At 42.6% G+C, this 25048-nt stretch overlaps 1 protein-coding gene across 2 annotated transcripts in view; it reads right to left on the bottom strand.

Moving 5' to 3' along the window:
• Positions 1-4416: 4416 nt before the first annotated feature.
• The window catches only part of FAM13A (family with sequence similarity 13 member A), a 313453-nt gene continuing 292821 nt past the window's right edge, over positions 4417-25048 (bottom strand). For both annotated transcript variants that reach the window (XM_029943172.1, XM_029943165.1), the window contains 5 exons: positions 17205-17300; positions 15112-15195; positions 9777-9973; positions 9112-9213; positions 4417-6783 (listed from right to left, as the gene is read on the bottom strand). In XM_029943172.1, coding sequence (XP_029799032.1) covers positions 6657-6783; positions 9112-9213; positions 9777-9973; positions 15112-15195; positions 17205-17300 — 606 coding nt within the window. In that variant the 3' untranslated portion in view covers positions 4417-6656. The remainder of the gene's footprint in view (positions 6784-9111; positions 9214-9776; positions 9974-15111; positions 15196-17204; positions 17301-25048) is intronic.

Raw genomic sequence — 25048 nt, 5'->3', positions numbered from 1 at the left:
AGCCTTTATTCAATGAGACAGTAAAATCATTTGAACCCAAAGCCTGTAGTGCTACTGAGTAGTGGCAACTTGAGTTTGTCCCTCTGGGACTCATGAGGGAGTGGGGGGGGGGGGACCCCAGAGTTGATGATATTTACTATGCTGGTTAAGAGTGTGCCGGTCTCTGATAACTGTAGGTTTTTGGAGCTGCTCATTTCCACAAATGCCCAGGATGCAGGGATCTCTGGCCCAGCAGCGTGGCAGCACCTGGCAGCCTGTTGGAGATGCGGGCCGTCAGTGCACCACCCCACCCCCCACCCCTCCCCGGACGAGTGCACCACAGGCACACGCATGCTCAAGTTTGAGAGAGTTTTCAGAGAGCAGTCTATCCTTCATACTCTCCCCTCCCCTCCACTGAATCTTGTCCACTAATTTTAAGTTCTTTAAAAGTAACAATTACAGAAAAATCACGATGTCTCAGATATCTTCCTAAGAGTACTCAAAGCGACCCAACAGAAGCATGACATTTCTGAGCATCTTTGAATTGCTTTCAAAAAATTAAAGAAAAATTCCAGCATCTAAAAGATGATGAGTTTCAGAATTCACAGTCACCTACACTTTATACATACGGAGGCGCAGCAGAGACCCAGAGGTCCAAGGGGTCTGAGAGACCCGCTCTCGTGTTTTGCACGGGGCCACGTGCCCTGAGCAGGCGCCGCGCACCACGGGGCGCCTGGGCAGAAGCCTTGCTGACGCGAGAAGGAGAGCCGCCGTCAACAAGCCCGGTCCCTGCCGGCCCGGATTCTGAACGGACATTGGGGAATTTTGCCTTTTGCCTTTTATTGAATGTGAAACTCTACAGGTGTGTGTGTGTTGCTGTGGTAAGCTGACCCAGCGTAGAGAGAACTATGATGTGTTTTGTTTTACAAGATTCACAATCTCTTTCTAGAAGAGGTAAGAAGTCCAGAACTGAGAGGGACCGCCTCTCCCCACCGTGCGTGGTCCCCGTTCTACAGCCCCATTTAGGTGGTCCCAAATCTGTTCTGGGGGCGGGAGAGGGAGGGCTTCAGAGGACCTCCTCGCTCTTCCAACGGGCTGCAGAGCCTACGCTCTTGGGGCCAGCGTCACTTCCTTGTCCCTCACAGGGGCAACGCGAAAATGTCATTTAATAAAATGGAGGCATCACGAAATGCTGCCTGCCACTTCTGCCTAAGTGTTGTTACTCTGGACCTGGCATTTCAAAAGTTACATTATTAGGGTGAGCTGCAGTTTTGGCAGAAAGGCATTAAATCGCACCATCATTAGAGATTCCCTGTCTTTGTTGGCCAGAACACACATCTCTGTTGGAGTCCTGGGCAGTACTGAGTCTTTTTTTTTTTTTTTAATTTCAGTTTATGTGTGTGTGTGTGTATATATATATATATATATACATATATATAAAATTTTTAATGTTTATCTTTGAGAGACAGAGTGTGAGCAGGGGAGGGACAGAGAGAGAGAGGAGACACAGACTCTGAAGCAGGCTCCAGGCTTCAAGCTGTCAGCACAGAGGCCGCTGTGGGGCTTGACCCCAGGAACTGTGAGATCACGACCTGAACTGAAGTCAGATGCTTAACCAACTGAGCCATCCAGGTGCCCCCTGGCTTTATAATTTTAATGTTCACTTTGGGCACATAGAGCCCACAGGACACCGGTGTGCCTGCATGCCTAACCGTCACAGCTTCTTAGCTGTGCCGCTCCCAGTCTTGGAGGCTGGTCAAGGCTCCGTGAGGCAGTGCCTGGTCTCTGGCAGGTGACACACGGTGCGAGATGTCCACTTCAAACTGAAGTGTGCCTTGTCCTCCAAGTCACAGTGTTCTGAATACTGTGTACTACTACACAGTAGTTTCAGAATAATAAGCGGCTAATGTATTTACTATAATGGCCTCATTGATTTTGCAAATATACTGAATTAAACAAGTTTTCCTTTAGCTTAATGCCTTCACTTCTGCCCCTCCAGCCCCTTCCAGGAATCCTTTTAAAGGCAGCTGAGCAGAGCACAAGCCCATTTTCCTACCTAGATCCATGGGCATGCCTAATTTGTAATGAGTTTGCTTCACCCTCTAGTGACCTCCCTGGAAACAGAATAACAAAAATCTAATCCTCATGAAGCTTCGGGACTTGAGGGAACAGCAGTGCATAGGCATCTGTCATACGCTTCTGATTTTGTCAAAAATTTCAGAACATTCACAGTGAAAAATATTTTATTTAAGTTTATACAAAATACAGTCATGTACAAAAGTGTACATAACATTTTTCAGTTTACATTTTAAAAAAGGACAACTGTAATTTCAAATACTTTCTGCTTACATGTCATGTAAATGTTATTCTGGGTCCATACTATTAACTAGAATTGTATCTGCTCTTCGAGATTTTCATGACCGTATGGACAGGTGCTTTCAGATTGAGAAAGAGAGCTCTCTGCCAGACTGATTTCTCAAGACACCAGCATGACCGCACCAGGCTGGACTCCTGGCCAGATGAGAGGGTCTAGACACCTGACCGCAGCTTCACAGCCACATGAACCTGCAGGCGTGCAGACTTCATCTTACACACATGCCTGCACACACGTGTAACTGACCTCAGCCTACGCACGTCTATTATGAGGGATCGTGGTAGAAGAGCGCAGGGGCCCACCGGGCCACACTGGGGACTCTGCCAAAGCGGCCAGTGCCCCAGCGCAGCGCCTGACATATAGGTCATTCTTGTTTGGAGCGCGCCGCGTTGGCCCCCACGCAAAGTGTGAGTGTGCACAATGTGAATGAACATTTGAAAATATATTTAGCTATCTTATATACCAAAATGTACTCTTCAGTACATTTTGAGGATCAAGTGGAGAAAACATAAAAGAAGGGAATAAAAGACAACAAAGCACATTGTGAGTTCTGCCACACACATGGGCTTCAGAAGAAACACAGCTTCACATTTTAGTCTCTCCCTATTGATGTAACCAAGTGGGTACTGAAAAGAACGTCAAGGAGGTGTTGATCGTGATGCAGAAACACCTTTCTCCACCGAGGGGTGGAAAAAAAAATACAGAAAGCAGTGTGTCAGGAAGATTCATCTTGAAATCAAAACAGAATTTAGACTACAACCAACTCTTCATAAAGCACTTAAAATAGTTAATGGAATTCAAGTGTAAATATACCATCAAAAGTAGTGAGGTGCTACTGTTAAGAAAAGTCGAATCTTCATTATCAGATTAAGAATCTCTTAAAAAGTTCATCAACAAGCTTAAATTAGATTTTCCATATTAATCTGATCAGTTCTGTACACTGGGCCCAATTCTGTCTGCTAAGAACTACAAAGTTCCAGAAAGAAGCAACCTAATTGACCCCACAACGGCCCCTTTTATAATCCTAAATATTCAGCTTCTTAGGAATTCCAAGTTCAACCACATTAACAGATGCTCAGCCCTCAGGGGCTCCAAGACTGCTCGCCTCAGGACACCTCAGTGCAACATTTAGAATTTAGGCGCAGCCCCGCGTCTTTCGTCCAGAAACGCTCTACCCGGGAGCAGGCACAGCCTGCAGGAGCCTCTTCTGCCACCGCGCAAGAATTGCATCAGAGCAAGACAATGCAAAAGTCACAGCAATGTGACAAACGAAGACAAGGCTGAGCCCTACCTAGGAAATCAATAATAACCTTTAGACTTCAAACTGGCAACTAAAGGGAAGAAATCTAAGTTTTTAGCTCTCAATGCATTTTTGTAGCTAGTAATTAAAGAAAATAGCTCCCCAGTTTGAAATTTGGTTTGGTCTTCTAGAGAAACTTGCCCTGAATTGGGAGATCCCCGAGATCGTGTGAGCTTTCTTCTGCCAGTTTAGGACAAACGAGCTGTCTGAAAAGCTTCTCAGCAGGCCCCGAACCTTGCACATACATGTCTGCAAGGTGAGATTCGAACTAAATGATGCAGAGATGAAATGCAGTAATGATACCATACCGAATATAAACATCCATTTCAATATTTACTCCAGACTGAACACAATAAAAAGCAAATGCTTGTGAAAATTACAAGCCTCTGCTATCTTCTAATTCTTACAATCATGCCATCAAGTTTGTTCATGCTTTACCTTTACTTATCATTGTTATTAAATAACCCTTGACATTTATTTTGCTGGCATGTGCAAATAAACACACACACATTCCCAAGAGAGCAAAGGAAAAACCTCAGTCCAGAGTATTCTGTGTGAAGCCAATTAAGACACTGCCTCTAGGGCCACAGTCCCTGGGCTGCAGAAAGGTTGCTGTGGAAACGAATTTGCCTCAGCCTTTCTGGAAGAGCCGGAACCTACTGCCATGTCTTCAAAGAGGATCTGGTGTAAACAGGGCTTTTCTGCCTTTAATGTGGGCGCCATTCCACCAAGTATATAGATGAGAAATTACAAAGGAAAACACAACATTCCAGACACAATTTATTTGACTGTAACTTGGTGTTTTCTTTTATTCCGTCAAACAAATTTGAATGGGAGTCCTGGATAAATCTTTTACTTATTTTACCTTTGGCAGAAACAACAGATTTCAAACATTTAGTAGCATTTTTTATTTAAAATTCTGTAATTAGCATATTAATATTTTCAAAACAATACTCTTAAACAGATGTACTTTAAAGGTTAACTGGTAATGATTTGATTTATATGATAGCTTATTTAAGAGAATAATTACTTAAAAAGGACAGACTAGACAAGTATTTCTCTTAAAAAATACAATTTTTGGTCATGTGAATGATTCATGTTCAGATTTCAAAAATAGAAAATGTCCTAAAGTGCTTAATTTTATTTATAATATAACTCCTTGAAATTATAGTGATCTGTAATGTAAACAGTAGAGCAAAGAATACCGAACTATATATTCCTGTACATTTAAACTTGTAGGCATTTGTACATTTGTACCGTCTTTAAATGTGTGGATTTAAACAGAGCACTTCCAACACCCAGCTCATGCTTCTCTGTATGATTACTGTTAAGAGCAAACACAAAGGTATTCTTTGTCCCCACTCCCGACTTAAAACGATTTTCAACTGACAGCTTCCACCTCACCTCCGCAATGGAAAACACTGCTATGAATCCAATCCGACCAGTTTCTCAAGAGCCTATTTCAAAACTGACAACTGGTCTGTATAGGGTTTAGCGTTCTCTTTATTTTCTTATCAAACAAAACAAATGGTGCCCAGTAGGAAAACAACTCTCAAGACAGAGGAGGGCAGTCGTGCTCTCCTGTTCATCCTGCGACAGGATTTTCAAAAGGCAGAGCCGCTGAAATGCCTTCTCTTGGCAGCCAGCGGCCGGTGCGCAGCCACTGGAGCTCAGCCTCACAAAGCACAAAGGTGGGCCTTGGACCGACAGGCCGAAGCAATTCACTTTCCTCAGTGCAGACGCAGAAGGTTAAAAAGGAACAACAAATCACAAGGTGACATCAGCACAGTGAGATGAATGGTTTGGTGTTTCAAATTCCCTGGTCTTCCCCAAATGTCTAATACAGTCTTTGAAAAAAAATTATAATCATAAGCAACCACACATCATTAGTTTTCTCTTTATAGGTACATGATCTTGAAAATCGTCTGATTTAGATTCTGCCTTGGGCTGTGTTCTGAGGGTTACATTTACCCCTCAGGGGATTTTAGTGCAGGTTTACTTTGAAAAAAAAAATTAAACTCTGGTAAGTACTCAGAAGGCTTAGAACACAGGCTCTTTCTTTCTCTTTCCCATGATCCTCAACACTTATGCTAAGAAGTAAGCAAGATCTTTTATGTTTGGTTAGAGCCAAAATGAAACCAAGCCCCAAACAGGATGTCATAGCTTGTTGGCCTTGCTTAGTGTTTGGTGGTAAGATCTGAGACTGATAAGTGCAATCCATGTTCAGGAAAGAATCTTCCAGGCAGTTCGCCCTGTTGCCTGAATTAAAACTCAACATTAATATAATATTCCCTCCATCCTCTGCAGATGATCCAGTCCTAGTCAGGAATCAACACGTGTTGCCAGCTGAGAAAGTCTTGAAGAAACACACCATCAAACAGACGACTGACTGCACTGCCATTTTGGGCAAGTGCGGCTTCCATCTTCCTGAGAACTGAAGGGCGCACAATTCACACGGGCGAGGAAGGACGCAGCTCTGCGGAAAGGTCACGAGCATGGCCGAGGCAGCAAGTAGGGCTCCAGCGCGTGTTCCCACTTTACTGGGTGCAAAGACAGCATGGATCTGCATCTCGAGTTCGTTCTCCAAAGGGAAGTCCTGAGCTTGTTTTCATCACAGTTAGACCGAGAATGGTCTCCTATTTCTCAGTTATCTGGGGGAGGACAGTGTGTATATTCTCGGTAGATGAGTGTGTCTCAATGTAGTGACTCGGCATGGCCGGCGGTGGGAAAGCCTCCCCTGCAGTGTCCATGTGCGCCTGCGGGATCTTGACGGTTCTTTCCAGAAGACTTAAGTCAAAGCAAGTTGCCGTCTCCTTGCGGGCAGCTTCTAAGGCAGGCAAGGGACACTGGCGCTGACCCCGAAGGCCGAGGCAGGAGGGCGGCGCTTCGCAGGCCCCGCCCCCACGCTGCCCGCCGGGTTCGCAGAGTGGCTATTTACCAGGAGGGGCAAGTCCAGCCGGTCCGTCAGCCCCACCCCCCCAGCTCGGGCCGGGGCTGCGCCCCTCACATGGACTTGGAATCAGTGTCTCTCTTGCTGATGAGCACCTCCAAAAGCCTTAATTTTGCCTTTATGTGCTTATATTCATTGTATTCTTCAGCCATAGGAGTGCGGTCTTCCTTCTGGACACTTCTAATGGAAACAAAAGGAAAGGGGGCTGAGGATCGTTTTGATGATACCGCTCATCGGGTGAATTATCATCATGTAAAAACTGCAGTTTATCGACCTGTAGAATCCGTGTTCCCAAGTGTCATTGGTATCAAGACTGATGCTGGGCTCGGACAAGCAGTGAAAGCTTCCCCAGAAGGCACCATGCAACTGACTTTTTAGAGTTAATCTGCCGTCTTGTAGAGTGATCTGAAGGACTAAAAACTGAGAAACGTTTTCTCTCGGCCGTTGGTAGGGATCAATTTGCATTAAGAGTCTCCGTAAACTGAAATCCTTTATTTATATTTAATGCCTTTTCACTTTTATATATTTCGTCTAATGAACCATTAAGTTTCTAATTAGCAACTGGCATACCCATAATTTAAGGTTTAAAAACAGAGTTAATATCCTGCATATTATAAAATGAAATGGAATTCAGCAGTTGGACCACATAATACTAAAACGCCTTCACAGTTTACTGAGGAATCTTATATGCATACCTTTTACATGTGCAAGTGCTAACTGAGAACTTATTATAGGCCAAGCACTGTGCCAAGTACCCTGCATCCAGGATCTAATACAACTCTCACCGGAGCCTGATGAGCCGGTGCTGCCGTCCACCTTCTCAACCACTGAGCAGGACGGCCCAGCCGCTTCTCATTGCACTTTGAAATGTGCATGTCCAACATTCAAATACCAGGCTTCCTCTTCTTCTTACAGAGAGAAATAGGGATGCCTGGGTAGCTCAGGTCGTGATCTCACAGGTTTGTGAGTTTGAACACAGCCTAAGGCTCTGTGTGGAACCTGCTTAGGATTCTCTTTCTCCCTCTCTCTCTGCCCCCCACTTGCACTGTCTCAAAAATATAATTAAAAAAAAAAGAAAAACAGAAGAAAGGGGACAGCATGGGCCATACATAATTTTGTTCAATGAACTCTAAGTTCATTTACTCATGCCCTCCCTTGTTCAAGAAAAGGGTTCTAGATGGGTTCTCAGCAGAAGGCAATGAAAGGGATAGTCATCTGAGAGTTGACTTCACCCTGATCATTGAGGGGCTTCAATGTCCTCAGGTATAAAATAATGGGACCAGATTTAATGATGTCTGAAGTCAAAGTTTTAAGCTTGTATGATGGTGCGCTTGGCTGGCTCAGCTGGAAGAGCAGGCGCTCTTGGTCTCAGGGTCGTAAGTTTGAACCCAGTACCGGGTACAGAGATTACATACACACATCTATAAAAACTTTATGATGATTATAAACTCCGATTGACTATATTTTCTTAAAACCTGTGAAGTTTACATAATTTTATATAGTTCCTCACATACAGGATATCTGCATTAGTGGACTATAATTATATGGAAAAAAAGATAAACAGACAAACCAAAAATATGTTTAGGAAGAAGAATGCAATGGAAAAAACATTAATTCTTGGTTGTCATCAGTTATTATTATTTTGCATATTATTTCTTTTGTCTGCTTGTCTATATTTTCTATATATCGCACAATGCACGGAGAAAGAAAAGTATGTATATATAAAAATTCATGGATCCAAATCAGGATGCTAAAAATAAAAAATTTATATGATAAACTGAAATAAACTGGAATAACTCACATTTTAAATAACTGACAGGTACATTACTTTTATTTCCTAATACTTTTGAGAAGGATGAAAGGGGACCTTTTAAAGATAAACTATATTTATACTTAAATAATATAATATTATATAATATATATTATATAACATATATAATAATATTATTATTGAGGTCACTAGCAAACAGGGGGCGCTATTCCTTAGCATAACGTTCTATGAGGTTGATTATACCATGTCTTGAAACTCGCTAGAGAAAAGCACCCTGTCAATCTTGTGGACTTACAGCTTCTTGTATATTTTTCATTCAAACCTGACAACAATCACCTTTGCTTTTAAAATGAGCCTAAAAACATCAAGGTTTAGAATTACCCTTTCCTTATTTCTCTTTCTAGTTTATGAAGACAAAAAACCAAACCCAGAACCAAAATCCAGGGCTGTCAACTGGAAACTTAGCTTCAAGCTGCTCATTTTAGATTAGAATTTGATGTGACAGGTTAGTTTTATAAATGGTAGCTGAATTTACATCAGTCTTGGATACTATTCAAGGAGCATTTCGTGCTAAAGGATCATAGGGACCTCACCATCTCACAGGAAACTGCCAGGAGCAGTTACAGGGGGAATGCCGAGGGCTTCCCCGTTTTGGAGTACTGCATAGACGTGACAGGAACCCAGGGAGCTGTGTGTGTGGCGGTGGAGGAGCGAGGGGGAAAGGAAGCATGCACTACCTTCCATTTTGTCTGAAAAAATTGTCTTCAAAATCGCGAAGTTTCTTTCGAATCCTTTTCTTTTGTTCTCTCATTTCCTGAAGATGCTCCAAGAGTTCTGGACTAAGAGAGGCAGAAAAATTTCAAGAAAACTGGGTTAAATCGGAATTGTTATAAATATAATGAATGAGCAATTCGACAGTGCAGTAGAGAAGAGGGGGAAGCATGAAAATGCAAAAGCTGTTGAGGGAGCCAAGGGTCAGCAGAAATGGCGGTTTCCCATCCCCTGAAAGCCAAAGCCCCCTGACCACAGCCGGAAAGCTCTTGCTACTTATGAAGCTTTCGTGCCCATGACACTTTATCATGTTTTGCTTTGGAGGGATGATGCCCTCTGTGCCTGGCACATGTTAAATGATGAGCCAAAGGGCTCAGAACCGCCCGACGCCATTCTGGAGACCTGACTGTTGAAGCAAGAGCTTGTGTGCTCCCTTAAACAACATGCAGTGGAGAACAGACAAATGCTGAGCTTGAAGTAAGAAAACAATTCACCATCCTATTCACAGATGTGCCCCAGGTATGTCACTTGTGTTTTGTCAGACAACTTATTTAGATGCAAAGGCTAAAATATTTAAAAATGGTATCTTCACCAAAACATTTCAGCACCACCATCCAAATGACATACATACATTGACGCAGCATGGAGGTTTGAAAGCCCGGTGTCCTGGCTGCATTTGGATGGTATTTTGTCATCCATCGGGGAAATAAACCCATCAGCCTCATCTTCAAATTGGTCCAGGAAGCAGCGTGCACTGAAATCGGTTTTCAGAGTGACTGTGAAGTCTGGCTTTGTGTTGCTGTCATCTTCTGAGCCCTCGTCTTCTTCCTGGAGATGCAAAGTAACACCAGTAAAAACCTGGTTATTTTTCCTGGCCCTCTTTCATTATGAGTGCCGTGTAACGATCATTTAATTACCCAGACACCATATTGTTTCTTCTGTATCTACTTGTAGCAACATATATGCACATTATCAATTTATAACTGAGCATCTATATGAACAGTAAATAACACAAACACTAAACACAGCCAATCAGTAGGGGAAAAAACTACAAAAAAAAGCGTACGGCACAATTAACAGCTATCAAGACGGAGGATATGAAGGAACCACCATTATAATTTATACCCTAAATCAACTGTAGTAAAAGAATCTGAAAATCCCCAGCTCTGTGACAACACAAAACAAAATGCACCACCAGCAATCAGTGCTTTAAGGATTCCATTAGTTATGGACCTCATAAAATGTGTTTTATATTAAGCTATGAACATCTTGAGAAATTAAACAATACAGCCTTTCTATTTAAGAGCTGAGATTAAAAAGTATTTTGTGGTTGCCTGATGCACACAATTTTAAGAAAGTTTTGAAAAGAGCAAAACTTTTATGTTCCCATGTTGGGGATCATAAAACTCAAGTTTTTTTTTTCAAGGAGATTCCAAGGGCCACAGCTATATTTTTCAGCATCCTCTGTCTTCGCAATGCAATTAGAAAAACAATGAAGTCAAATCAGAGTTTCTTAGTGCCAATTTAGAGCTACGTAAGTCTAAAGATGAAATGGTATCAGTCTAAATGAAAGATTTATTTAAGAGAAGTCATTTACTGCCAAAATGTACAGTCAGATGAGGATATCCTAATATCTGAAAAATTTAAAAAGTGGTTAAGGGCACAGCAATGTGAACAACACCATGTACAACATCAATTGTTGGAGTTAAACCAAGTGGCTTCAGTGCAATCCAGCAAATTTATCACAGGAGGTGGGAGTAGTTACCATCGGTGGTCAAAGTGTGCAAACTGCTGGGGGAGGATTTTCTTACCATAAAGTTTGGTATGTTTCTAATGCTGCCTCTGAAGAGAAATAATGTGAATGAACAAATAAACAGAAAAGACAAAACCAAAAAAAAAAAAAAAAGGCTATTGCAAAACTATGATGAAAGTACTGCTCTGAAGGCACGAAGATAAAACTGGTCAAAACTAAGTGATTTTCCCAGATTCCCTTCCACTGTGTTGTCAAATCTTCAATCTCTTTGCTTGGAAGTAAATGCCTCATTATTAGTTTTTAAAAATTGAAATCATTAAAGACATTTTAAAATTTACAGAGCAAAACTGACTTTTAAATTCATAATTTTAAAGTTTCTCTTTTTCTGTAAAAGGAAGTAACAATTCCCACTTACATAGTTTTTAGAATTAATTGAGATAATGTATGGACCTCACAAGCTACATGGGGCCCAGGGGCAGCGCAGATCAGCCTCCTGACTCCTACACCCCGCCCTCCTGGATGAGGAAGGACCAGGTAGAACCACCCAGGCAGGGGTCTGGGCCTGTCTGGTCACTGCTGTTCCAAGAGCCTAGCCAATGCCTGCATGTAGTAGGTGCTTCATTAATGTCTGTCAAACAGTCTAGTAATTTAGTTTTAAAAGAAAAATACAAATTACTGAAGGAGAGTTTTACAGCCAAGGCAGATAAGAAATAAAGTCAGGGGTCTTGGCCTAATCGATTACATTCCACAGCCCCAAGAGAACTTAAAAAATGTGAGAACATGTCTTGCACACAGTGGGAACTCAATGTAATTAAAGACGAAGCTGAATAAAACTATTCTCAGTAAGCTGTGAAAATCATAGGGGGGAAACAGAAATGATAGACCAAGATTTTCAAATTATAAGACCATCAAGTTGTAAATATTGGGCAGATTCTAGAAGTTATCAATACTAGATAAAGTCTGAAAAACTGAAGAATCTGTGATCAACAATGACTAGTGATGACTCCTTTAAAACAAATTATGAAAACTAACCATTTTCCCTTTTCTGACAGGATTGGCATAATATTTCGATTTCCATAAATACTGAGGTGAGCTGATCTATGAAAGGAAAGCTGATGGTGAAAACTGATGCAGGGTGATGACGCAGGGCGGCGAGAATCTGGAGGGAACTCTACAACAGGTCCTCTATCTGACCCGGCCTTACTCAGTATTTATCAATCACTTGGATAAAGACACGAAAGGCATACCAAGAGAATACACAGATAATACAGAGTAGGGAGGGATATCCAATATGTTGGAATACAATATCTAGATTTAATCAGTTTCATAAGGCTGGCATATAGGAGTGTGACAAGTAACTAACTGGACAAATTCAAGGTTGTACAATGTAGGTTAGAAGACCAAGGTGGACACGTAGATGATAAGCACTCGAGGAAAAGGAAGCTGGGAAGCGCATAAATCAGCAGTGAGACAGGGCCGTGGGCAGTGGCTCCCGACCGGGGCTCATTTTGACACTCGTGGACCTTTGCAAGGTCTGGAGATATTTTGGGAAGGGGGAGGAAGTAGTGCATGATTGGCATCTGGTGGATTGAGGCCAGCTCCCAACGACAAGAAGTTATCCAGCTGCAAATGTCTGCAGTATGGTAGCTGAACTCACAATATACCGAAGGTCACGCAGGCACAGACTGGTAGGAAGCATGGTCTGGGCGTCCAGGTAACGGTCAGGATCAGTCCTTGCTCCACTGCCTTGCTGGCTAAATCATACCTAAAATACTGTTCAGTTCGGGGTATCAGTGTGTCTCGTGTGTGTGTATGTAGCAGAACCACTCGGAGGTCTGGGACCCATATCACATGAGGAACAGGAAGAAGAATTTGGAGAAAAAACTTGCACAGGCTGTGGGTGGGAGTGGACAGGGCAGTGACAGTACAGACATGAAGGGCCCTCAAGGAAAAAGCAGGTATGCTCATTCCATATTGTTCCAGAAGGCAACAGGAAGCCTATTCAGTAGAAAGTTATACATTAATGAAAACTATATTATAATTTTAAATAATTTTTAGTTACCAAAGTTATTATATTCTAAAATTGCACATTATATTATTATTATTTTTTTTACTATTTCAATGATGATAATTATAAAACTAATAAAATCATTTTTTAGCTAATATTGGTGCTTAGTCCATGGAATGAGTGACCTTACTTCTCCATTGCTGTAAACTTTTTAAGCTTTAGGATGGAGTCACTTCTTAGATATAGTGTTTCTTTCTGTCAGATAATTTTAAAGGAAATTCTTGTGTTGGGAAGGAGAATTGAATAGACTATCTCTAGGGTTTCTGGGCTAGAAGGTCTCGGTCTCCAACCTGAGTGGCTCTATTTCATACACAGCTGGTTTCCTACCATTTAAAACCAGGGGTGGTTTTTAAGGAAACCACCTTGATACAGTCTTCTGATCTGCACCCACATCAAATTCTCAATTGTATTAGAATTGCCAAGAATTAGTACAATCCAAACACACGCTAATAATCCAGTCCAGTTGGAACAAAATGAACTGAAAGACAACACTGTTTACAAAAGCAATGTAAGCACTGCAAAATTATTTGAAATTCTGACCACCACGTGGGCTAGAAGAGCCGTGGTCAAATGATACTTATGAAAAGGATAAACTAAGCCAAACAAGAAGATCTGGAAGAGTGTCATCATTAATAGATCTTCCATTCATTTAGTGAGGCTATTATTAATGGTCATAGTTTGGATGTGTTAAAGAACACATTTTTATCTAGTAACAGTTCTGTTGTGTGCTTCTAAGAGAACTGCTAATTTTCATACACACAACTGCCCAATTTCTTCAGTGATGATGATTTCATTTTTGTGTGAAATTACCAGATGAAATTTGTCTTCTTTCATCAACATCAAGTCTTATTGTAAGAAAACAGCTCCAATTTTAAAAATACAATAGAGCATATTTGCCTAAATTTTATGTTTAGAGCATTTTCATAAAACAAGATCTATTAAAATAATATGAATAGTGAGCACAATCACTGTCTAATACCTTCAAATTAGGTCTGTGAAGTATTTAATTAAGGCCCCTAAGAAGTAAGAAAAAGAATAGAATAAATAAGAGAGAAGGCGGTGTAACTTCTGGCACCTTCCTCTCAGCATAATGATGAAGGCAGGCGAGGCGATGGAGCAGTTCTCAACGGGCGTCCCTCGTGGGAGCGAGGCACATCCTTTCTACTGCAGTAAATAAATGGCCCCCCCTCCAAGCTTGGAACTTTCACAGATATATGACAAGTGAAACTCCTGAAAGTCACTTCTGCTTTGGGTCTGACACCCCTTTCCAACTTAAACAATTGCTAAAAAATAATCACTGATTTAAAAAAAAAACCAATCTGACTTTTCATCTCTAGAACCACGTAGAAGGCGGTTCGTTCAGTTGTCTGGAAACAAAACCACGAACGAGGCTGATCCTGGTCTAGGCCAGTGAGGTCCCTGCAGAGACACACAGACCCGCGGGCACAGAGTATTAAGACTCCCTTCGCAGCAAAAGCGGCCGTGAGGACAAGGATCACCTGCATAAAATCCGTAATTCCTACAAGGGCAGAAAACAGCATACATTCCAGCAACTGCTGGCGATGGTACTATCTTCCCAGATTAAGAGCAGATTATACAATCAGCCCCCGAGGACTAAATGTGTTTGGGGAAAGTCACAAAGAAGGAAGAGCAGGTGACAGTCCACCAGCAAACTGTCAAAGACAAGGAAGATATCAGTCTGTAAAATGATGGTGTTTTGTTGTGTGCTATATATACTGCCTCGGTTGATTTTGGGTTTTCTAGTAACTCTGTAAATAAGATTTTTGCAAAAGTTACCCAATGAGTTAAAAAAGATTCTGGAATACAGAAAATCCATTCCAAAGAGAGGGAAAACAAAACAAAACAAAAAATATTGTGACCCCCCCAACCCCAATCCCTGAAAAGCAAAATAAAAACAAAACATACAACAAATAAGACACGAGAACGCGCATGGGAATGAGAAGCAATGAAGGAAATCAGCTCGACCACAGTATCAGTGAGAGGACCGCTCACAGGCTGATTTGAGGGCACACTATAGGAAGCCACCACCAGGGGCGCAAGCACGGCTCCGCTGCATCCACAAGAGGAAGGGAGGCGGGAGGGTGATGCAGTTTCAGCACGAGGTGAGCAGCGGGAGGTCCTCACCTTTATCTCCTTGAAGAAGGAAGCGGTTTCACCCTCAATAATTGGCTGCAGCAAAGGGCTTCTCCGCTTGCTGGAGGGGGATCCCTGTGACAGGCGGTGACAGTCGGTTACACTGCAAACCCCTCTCCCTTTCCCACCAGGCCTTTGCCTCCGAGTCACTAGGGTCTATTACTGCCTTTGAACTATATACTCTAAACCCCGCCCACCAAAAATTCCCCAGAAAACCAGAAAAACCAAAATGTTTGTCCAAGTGGTGCTTTGCTCCAGAGCCCACACACGTAAACAAAAACAGCAGGTGAGCGTGTTAACTGAACGCAGAACAAACCTGAGGAGAAACGTGTGCTCCTCACCCTCGGCTCCCTGATCAGGATACACGGGGAACCCCGGAACTGTTACAAGCTTCAGGTAGAATAAGATGGGCCCAGCAGGTACATTCACCTTATTTAGGAACACTTACTTAGGGGCATTAAGGGCTCCAAACTGGAGAATGAAATGATTCCTTAGATTTAATCCTTTCATTGTAAGTTTACTAATTTATTCTGCAAAAAAATTTCTAGAAAAGTAGCTTTCTTCTAATACACCTTCCTAAAGTCGCTGGAACCTCATTCCTGTGACCAGGTCAAAAGAAATCAAAGATCATATCTCCGGCTTAGAAATAAACAAAGAGGGGGGGCCTGGGTGGCTGAGTCGGTTGAGGGTCTGACTTTGGCTCAGGTCAGGATCTGTGGTTCACGAGTTCAAGCCCCGTGTCAGGCTCTGTGCTGACAGCTCAGAGCCTGGAGCCTCGTTAGGCTGCTTCAGATTCTGGGTCTCCTCTCTCTCTCTGCCCTTTCCCTGCTCGCGGGCTCTTTCAAAAATAATAAACAAACATTAAAAAAAATAAAAAAAAAAAGAAAGAAACAAGGAGGGCGCCTGCCTGGCTCAGTCAGCAGAGTGTGCGGCTCTTGATCCCAGGGTTGTGAGTTTGAGTCCTCTGTTGGGCGAAGAAATTACTTAAAAATAAAATCTTAAAAAAAAAAAAGAAACAAAGAGATTTACTTTTGTAAAAAAATTATTTGAGAGAGAGAAAGTGATGAGTGAGGGATAGGGGTAGAGGGACAGAGAGAGAGAGAGACAATCCCAAACAGGCTTCATCCACAGTGTGGAGCCCAATGCAGGGCTCAATCCCACAGCCCTGGGATGATGACTCAAGCTGAAATCAAGAGTCAGACGCTAAACAGACTGAGCCACCCAGGCTCCCCAAAACAAAGAGATTTAAAGCAGGAATGGAAGGGAGGCAGCTAAGATAAACATGCATTTTAATAACCACATAAAAGCAAAGCCATGTCTGCTGACTGAAGTGTTTAGAAGCTGGCAGAGGAAGCCCCCAGCATTCCCAGAGAGAAGAGCACTGGACTAGAGGCACAGGGCCCCCAGAGGAGGAGAGGGCGTTAACGCTCACTCATAAGCTGGGTGGAAAAGCCAACTCTGAAATATGGGCGGCGGGCAAGCTGTCCAGCTCCTGACAGGCCTTCCCAGAGCCGACGGCAAGTGGTCGGTCCCTTCTCTGGCCAAAACCATTACGTGTAAGGGTGGCCTCCTTCCCTTTTCTTCCACCTCACGCTTGTCTGCAGCCTCCAAAAACAGGCGGCTCTCTTGTGTTCCTTAGAGGCTTTCTTCCTGGGTAGGATTCCCAAGGGGGCTCCCCTCTCTTGGAGGGAGAGAGAGAATTATTAACAGCGGGTCTTCAGGACCAGGGAGGTCTGTGGACTGGAGAGGCCTAGAGAAAGCACAGCCCCGTCCTGCATGCACTGAGTCTCTGAGGAAAAGGGGTGGGGGTCAGCCCAGTACGAGTCGGATGGATGTACATGTGACAGCATGTCGCCCAAAAGAAAGCAAAATTCTATCTGCTTCGCATCTGCTCACTTTTGGCAAATGTAATCTCAGTAGTCTTTGATAAATTCTTCATTCCTCAAGCGTATAAGCCATAAATATTAATGATAGGTTTTAACTATTTAAGACCACTCTTTAATGAGAAGGTAGGTTAGGGCTCTCTTAACATAGCCAGGGCCCGGTCCAGGAGGGAACCAACCACAGAAAGGCGCTGTACTCACAATGATGGGTATGGTGTTGGCTCGGGACAGGATCTGTTTGACCAGCCGGTATCTGTCATACAGCGGCTTCATGACCTGACGTTCATTCTTGGTTACCTGGAAACAAGAGTGACACAGCTGAGGAGCCTGCCTCTGGTGGTCAGGCTGTCAGCTGCTCCAGCTCGGGGCCTGGGGGAAGTACAGATGATTCAACTCCACTCTTGTCATTCTTGCAAGACGTACTTACACTGGTAATATTTTTCAGCCAGTTTAAAATAACGACTTCAGCGTCAGACCTTTGGACATCAGCAGCATTGCTATCAATTGATCAAGGCTATGACCAGAGTTCCCAGCTGATTGGGGTCCAGGGAAAAAGAAAGCCTGTGTTTTTATAATACTTACTGTGTGGCTCTGTAGTCCATGTTTTTTTACATGTTTCTCTCCCCATGAAATTGTTTTTAAGGACAAGATTCTGGTGAACAGCAGGTATTCAAGGAACATCTGCTGTGGGACCTCATGGACTAACTCCTCTTAGCCCTAAAATCTGGCAGGGCGCTGACACACGTTTAAAGAACAGCCGCTCCAGGCGGTGGGAAGCAATGGCGCCCAACCCCCCGGGGTACGGGACTACAAGTCCCTCGTCATCTGCTGCTTCCCCTCCTTCCCGTCACGCCTCAAGCTCCAGAGATGAACTAGACTGTCTCCCGCCTCTCCACCTGGTTGCGTACGCCCTGCAAACACCTCGTCTCTGCTCCTTGGTTTGGCAGATTCCAGATCAAGAGCCACCTCCCCCGTGCAGCATCTTCCAACATCCCCCCTTCTGGGGGGCCTGCTCATTCACCTGTGCATCGCCGACTGCACCCTGTATATACTTTGTAACTTCACACATGCTGTGCTACACACTGGATGTGCTGGTCTCTGTCAGCCTCCTTTATTGAAACCTAATCGCCCACCTGGTGGTATTAGGCAGTAGGGTGTTTGGAGGTGATCAGGTCATAAAGGTGGAGCCCTCATGCCTGGGGTTAGTGCCCTTATAAAAAAGAGAGAGCTCCCTTGTCCCGTCTGCCACGTGAGGACAGAAAGAGAATGGCTGTTGGTGAACCAGGAAAGAGCCCTCACCAGATGCTGGATCTAACAGCGCCTTCATCTTGGACTTCCCAGCCCCCAGAACTGTCAGAAATACATTGCTGTTGTTTATAAGGCACTTGTTTATGGCATTTTGTTGGAGCAGCCCCGTGGATGACACTTTTTATGCCCTATAGTAACTGTGTTGGCACCTCTGTCTCCTTTTTAAGACTGCAAGGCCCTTCAGAGCAGGTGTTTGTGTTTTTGTATCCCTGGAAACTATTTCTGTGCCTGACATAATGGAAATATTCATGAATATCTGCAAAATTATTTCAAACATAAATATGCATGCAAAATGTATAGGTATGCACATGCAGTTCACTTGTTTACTTAAATGGCAAAAGGGATTAAGTATCTTTGTTTTGAGTTTGTTGTTTGTCTTCTGTGCTTTATTTCTGTGCACATATAAGGAACGAGTTACAGAGGTAAGGAAGGGCAAACAGCGTTAGCTCTGACCACTTCTCTGATGGGCCTTTAGGCCTCCAGCTGCAGACAACTGGATTATGCATGAATGGGTCATTCCTTCGTAGCCTTTTATATTTACCTTTCTCAAAGTGATCAACAGTAAGTGGACTTTGGACAAACTTCACATGCCACGACAGGATCCTGCCATTATGCAAAAATACCTCATGGACTTATTTTCTATTTATTGCACTAAGTAATCTTTTCTTATTTGTTTCTTATTTGTTCCTAATGTCACAATGTTAAAAGGTGGGTGGCATTTTCCTATTTCTTGCTACCATATCAAAAGGAGTTTTAAAATTTGTATTTCACAGATGATGTCAAAATGGAGGGGAACACAGACATCATTTTACACAAGAAAGTCTAAGGGTCAAACCACAGATGTTACTACTAGACACACGCACCACAACAGCTAACGTGAAAGGACAGACAGTGCCAAGCGTCAGCTACAAGGCCGAAGAACAGAAACTCTCCTTCACTGCTGTGAAGAGCGGAACACTCCGGACAGCTATGTGCCGTGTCTCCTAAGGCTGGACCTATGACTCCTCAGTTCTACTCTTAAGTAGATACCAAACAACCATGGCCTTAAGCTCACCAAAAACCATACAGAATAAGGTTCACAGCAGCACCTAGAAACAATCCACATGGCCAACAAGAGAATGGATAAGGTATGTTCCCCAAATTGAATACTATACAGAATGAGGATGAATGAGCTACAGCCACAGGCAACATCATGAATTGATCTCACACAAATAAAGCCGAGTACAGTAAGTCAGACACTAAAGAATACGTACTGTAACGTTCTACTTACGGAAGTTCAAAAATACGCGAATAGAATCTACAGTGTTAGAAGTCAAGATGATGGTTTTCCTTCATGCAGTGGAGGTCATGGTAAGGACTGGGAGGGGACAGGGGTGGGGCTTCCAGAGGACTGCCAACAACTGTTTCTTGATGCTGGTACCTGGACTTGTTTGCTTTGTGAAACTGTTTCAAGACATGTATTTATATTTTGTGCTCCTTTCTATATTTTATATCATACGTCAACAAGAGTTCAACAACAGCCACAGATAATCTGAGGAGTAGAAATGGAGCGACTTGTGCAATCTCACATTTAAAATGACAAAATTTAGGACTGGAACACATAGATTAACTTTTTTAAATACAAGATGTGTCCATTAAATGTGTTGCAGATGAGATTAAGGCACACCCTAATTTTCAACACATGACATGGGGGGAAATACTATTGTGCAAGATAAACAATAAATAATAGATAGTTTAGTGACCAAAAGACAAACTAAAAATAAACATAAGGAGCCAGTATTTCCCCACTGTGGACTTGGATCCTATTACTTGTTGCTTGGCATAAATGTCTTTGGATCATAGACAGTCTGGATTTTAGAAGATGTACCTGGTGAAGCCAGGCAGCTACGGCAATTTTGACAGAAACCAATTTCCTTTCTAATTCTTTGTTCAAATTTTCTAGTTGGAGCAGATGAAAAGGATCACTGGCTTAATTCTTTGGCTTATGACACTGATTTTTAGATACTCCATGAACTGCTCATGTTTTAAATTGATGCTCTTCAGGAACTAATCACATGTGAGTGACCTGATAGAGTCCGTTTTCTGACTATGGAGAGTTAAACTTATCATCATTCCACCAAATTTAACAGTCAGTTGATGGAAGTATCTAAACACCAAAAATATTAGATATCTTTAAGTCTGAGGGGTAGAAAGCACTGATACTACTTGATTTACACCAGAATTATTTTCATGAAATATATCTGAAGCCAAAGTCTTGGTGACACTCTAAGTTAATACAATTTTCACTCACTAAAAAGCCATGCCTCATGCAATTATCAGTACTGGATTTGTTAGATGAGCCAAAATCTAACCAACAGTTACATAAACAAAGCAAGCAGAGCCTTGGCTGAACTGTTAAAAAAGGGTCAGTTCATATTAAATGGACCATGGGAAAACTGTTTGGAAGTCGATGTCTTTTATTTTTGAGTCATTGTCTGCTCAGAGATTCTGTTATTGACTAAGAACTGGCCTTTAAATGAGCCAATAAAGTTCTCTGGGCCTCAGTTTCCTGATTGGTAAACTACAGAATTCAGATCAGAGAATCCTTATGATCTACAGTTGCTTGGAAATGATTTTAGGCCAAGCATGTAATACATGGTATTTTCTATTATACTTTCACTCCTCTTGCCTCAAACCTTTATTAAATATTCATTTATGTGGTAGCTCTGAATGGCTTTCCAGTGTGTGGGAACAAGGTGATTACTGAGATGTATTTTTGCACACAAATCAGGACAACATAAAAGCGTAGATATGAAGATCTAATGGGCAAAATGCAGCACCTCTCATTCTGTCTTTGCTTTGGATTAAAAGAAATCGTCTACTGTCTCTTATCACTTTATCTGGCTGCTCTGTAAAGTCTCAGATAATATTTCCAGGTACCATGGGAACACCAGCCAATAATTAATCCACATTTAAGTAGAGTAAAGTCTTGGACAGAAATTACAAAGGCCTGATGAGACAACTGCATTTGTCTGCCTTTATCTTTTGTGATGGTTTTGTCTTAGCCTCAGATAAAACTTCCCTACAGAAATACCCATTTGGGGACTGTTACCTGGACAGTGCAATAAAGGTCAAAGAGAAAATGATTGATGCTTTTAATTTGAAGATAAATATAGAACTAGAACCATGGAATGTTAGAGCTAGAAGAGGCTTATTTTTTCATATGATGAAACTAAGCACCCGAGAGGGTAATGACTTGCCCAAGGCAGGAGATTGGGGTCAAGAACCCAGGTTTACTGTCTCCTCATCCGGTTTTCTTTCCATTCACATATGAGCAAGACATGAAGTAAAGCAGAATCTTAACACAGTTAAGATATGCTAAAAATGTCACAGTGAAGCATTTTCCTCTAACAAAGTTTGGCCAAGTTATGTTCTCAATATAAAGAATTCTGCCTTCCAAGCTCAGAGCTCTGCCTGTATGGAGTTCACAAGACCTCTAGCTATCAATTGTAGCAGAGAAACACTGCTTTGTGAGAAATTATGCCACAGACAAGGAGCTGTACCACCTCAGAATCTTCTTAAATGCGTGATTTGAGTTTGTGTGTGGAGGGATAGCTCTGAGTCAGAACTACTGGCAGGAGAAGACACATGAAATGGATTCTTCGAACTAGTGCATCTTGGTCCATCGACTCAGAAAGAGGCAATGCTCTCCTCTTTATTACCAGGTAAAAATGGTAGACTGGGCAAAGATCAGATAATCCTGAACAGCAGATAACCAAAGGGCAGTATTTACATAGGGAGTTTGCATTTAAATTTGAACATAGTGTGTTAAGTGTCATGTTAGTTCCCAAGGTATTAAAATACAATGTTAACATCTACTGATGAGGAACAGAATCCAGAAGAAACCAGCAGCTCTGTGCAAGCAACCCACTCCTCCGCTCTACATTACCATCAAGGAGTGGTCTGCAAAGGAAATACAGTGACCTGCAGTGATGTGGTGTACTTCCTGTGACACGGACTTTGATGAGACTGATCCTTAAATATTAAAAAGGACATGCTTTCATAGTAACTAATAGGGATTTATGAAAATGAGTGTGTTCTTGTTTTTCATACATGTGTCAATCTGTAGAGTGCACCGTTAAAGCAAACAGCCTTGTTTAAAAAATCTACAAAGGGGCAGACAATTGTTTTGGCCTGCGATTTTGACAATCATTCATTGTCCTTTCAAATTAGAATCTGGAGACTCGGCAAAAACCCATGAGTTTTGAGCATGTGCTTTTCTAAAAAACAGAAATAAACAAACCAAAAAACCAAAACAAAGCAAAACATACAACAGCTAGGATTTAGGATTTGGAATGATAGTTTAGCTCTGGAAACACATGTATTTTTAGTTTAAGAAGAGTTTGCCCAAATGGTATTTACAGTTCAGGGTCCATGGTAACACCACAGATCTAAGAATGAAAAGTTCACTTTTTGATATTCACATTGGCCAGATATCAAATGAACTCTGCTTTTTGGGAGGAGGGTGGAGTATCCTGTTCCAGAGGGAGGCAGAGAGTCTGACTGCGAACCAGCAACCAATGTCACTCAAAGTTCTAGCGCACCTGTTCCCTGCCCTGTGAGATGCTGGAATCCGGACCCAAAAGGGTGTTCTTCCAACATCTAAAAGAGCAATGAAGAAGAGAGGATAGGACAGCAGGGTCTAGAACTAAGATTTCATGTTCCTTTAAAAAAATTTTTTTAAATATTTATTTATTTTTGAGAGACAGGGACAGAGTGCAAGCAGAGGAAGAACAGAGAGAGAGAGGGAGACACAGAATCTGAAGCAGGCTCCAGGCTCTGAGCTGTCAGCACAGAGCCTGACGTGGGGTTTGAACTCACGAACTGTGAGATCATGACCTGAGCTGAAGTCGGATACTTAACTAACTGGGCCATCCGGGCACCCCAACATTCCTAATGATAAGAGTGCTAAAAAGAAATACCCATTCTTTCTCCTGATTCCATCATTTAATAAGAAGTAGGCCACAGACAGCAGAACATATATATACTTGTAGCAAAAGCGAAGACATCACTGACTGGGCAGCCCCCTGAATCCACTGCCAAGCCACCATACCCCACTACTCAGGCCAGACAGCCTACAGGTGAATGTGTGTGCTTGTGTCTGTCAGCCAGTCTCCATGACAGCCTAGGACAGGCATCCCTGAGGTTACCACAGTAGCTCCAAGTCAAAAGACTGGTCTCAGTAGGGCTGGGTTAGATTCTAGGTCTTCCCATCCCAGTCCTCGTAGATGGCCTCAGCCCAGGCAGAATGAGAGGCTCTGTGCCCAAATCTGAGCAAGACACACCCAGCACACAAGCCCCTGTACTGATAGTAAAGCCTGGGAAGAGAAAGCAGCTGAGAGATCTAGGGGCCTCAGGGAAGGACGTCTTTAAGTGAGTCTCTCGATGTTGTGGGTGAATCCACGCCATGAGAAGAGAAGGAGGAACGCTGTAGAAGGAAAGCACGTGAGTGCCCCCTCCTTGCCCGCCCTGGCGGCCATGAGGAGAGCTGTGCTTCAAAGCTTCTGAGCCTACAGTGGAGAAGGGCCTCTCTCTGCTAGGAGTTCAGTTCCACTTCTACAAGTGCCGAGTCCCCCAAGAGAAAAGGACAAAGTTTCACAATATATTTGAGCTCCAGGGCACTTACTATTTGGATCAATGCCTTTAAAATATCCAAAACAAAACTTGGCTCGAAACAGGACCATTATTCCAGAGCACCAGTATTTTTCTGCTGTTGGGACAGGCCAGCAAAATCAATCAGCAGCAGCTCCAGCTTTTTTTTTTTTTTTTTTAATTTAAACCTGATAAATTCAGAACCAAAAAAGCATGGAAGATGCAATCTACAGATAGTTCATTGGGCACCCAGTATGTATCAGGCCTCTGTGCTAGATGCTGAGGACAGGAGAACCCTTCAGTGAACAAAACCCAGAATCCCTGTCCTCACAGATCTTAGAGTCTAGTGCAGTTCTAGCTGGAAGCAATTCTTTATTCAAAAGAGTAGATTTTACATGAAAATTCCATCTCCATTATATAGCTAGGACCGTGGCTGGAGAAGAGATCTATGCATTTTGGCTATAAAAAAAAATCCCTCTGGGAATATAAACTTCATGCTTCTTTAACACCTGCTCTTTTTTTTTTTTTAAGTAAATAGTTTATTGTCAAATTGGTTTCCATACAACACCCAGTGCTCGTCCCCATAAGTGCCCTCCTCCATTACCACCTCTTCTCCTTCGCCCTCCCCCTTTCCCTTCAACCCTCAGTTCATTTTCAGCATTCAATAGTCTCTCAAGTTTTGTGTCCCTCTCTCCCCAACTCTCTTTCCCTCTTCCCCTCCCCCTGGTCCTCCTTAGGTTTCTCCTGTTCTCCTGTTAGACCTATGACTTTAACACCTGCTCTTAAGAACTTGTTTTGTTGGGTGCTTGGCAACACTTAACACTAGGAGTAACTGACAAGGATACCTTTTTAGAAGCTCCTTAAGGAATAGCGCAGAAACCTATTGTGCTGCGGTCTCCCCCAGGACTCACACAAACATGCAGCAAACACACTTGCTGAATAACAACTCTCTTCAAATGCTTCCTGTTGCCGTGAAAAGGCAAAGCCATATTTTGGATTCTTCACACTTTTGGTTTAGGACGGTGGCTGGAATTTCTCTACAGATAAACACTGGTTGCAACTACACTGAAGAGAGACTGAATTTTAGAGTAGATCCTACGAGTTTA

This window comes from Suricata suricatta, chromosome 1, assembly GCF_006229205.1.
Source record: "Suricata suricatta isolate VVHF042 chromosome 1, meerkat_22Aug2017_6uvM2_HiC, whole genome shotgun sequence".
Taxonomy (NCBI): Eukaryota; Metazoa; Chordata; class Mammalia; order Carnivora; family Herpestidae; genus Suricata; species Suricata suricatta.
This window is presented reverse-complemented; position numbering and strand designations above follow the sequence as displayed.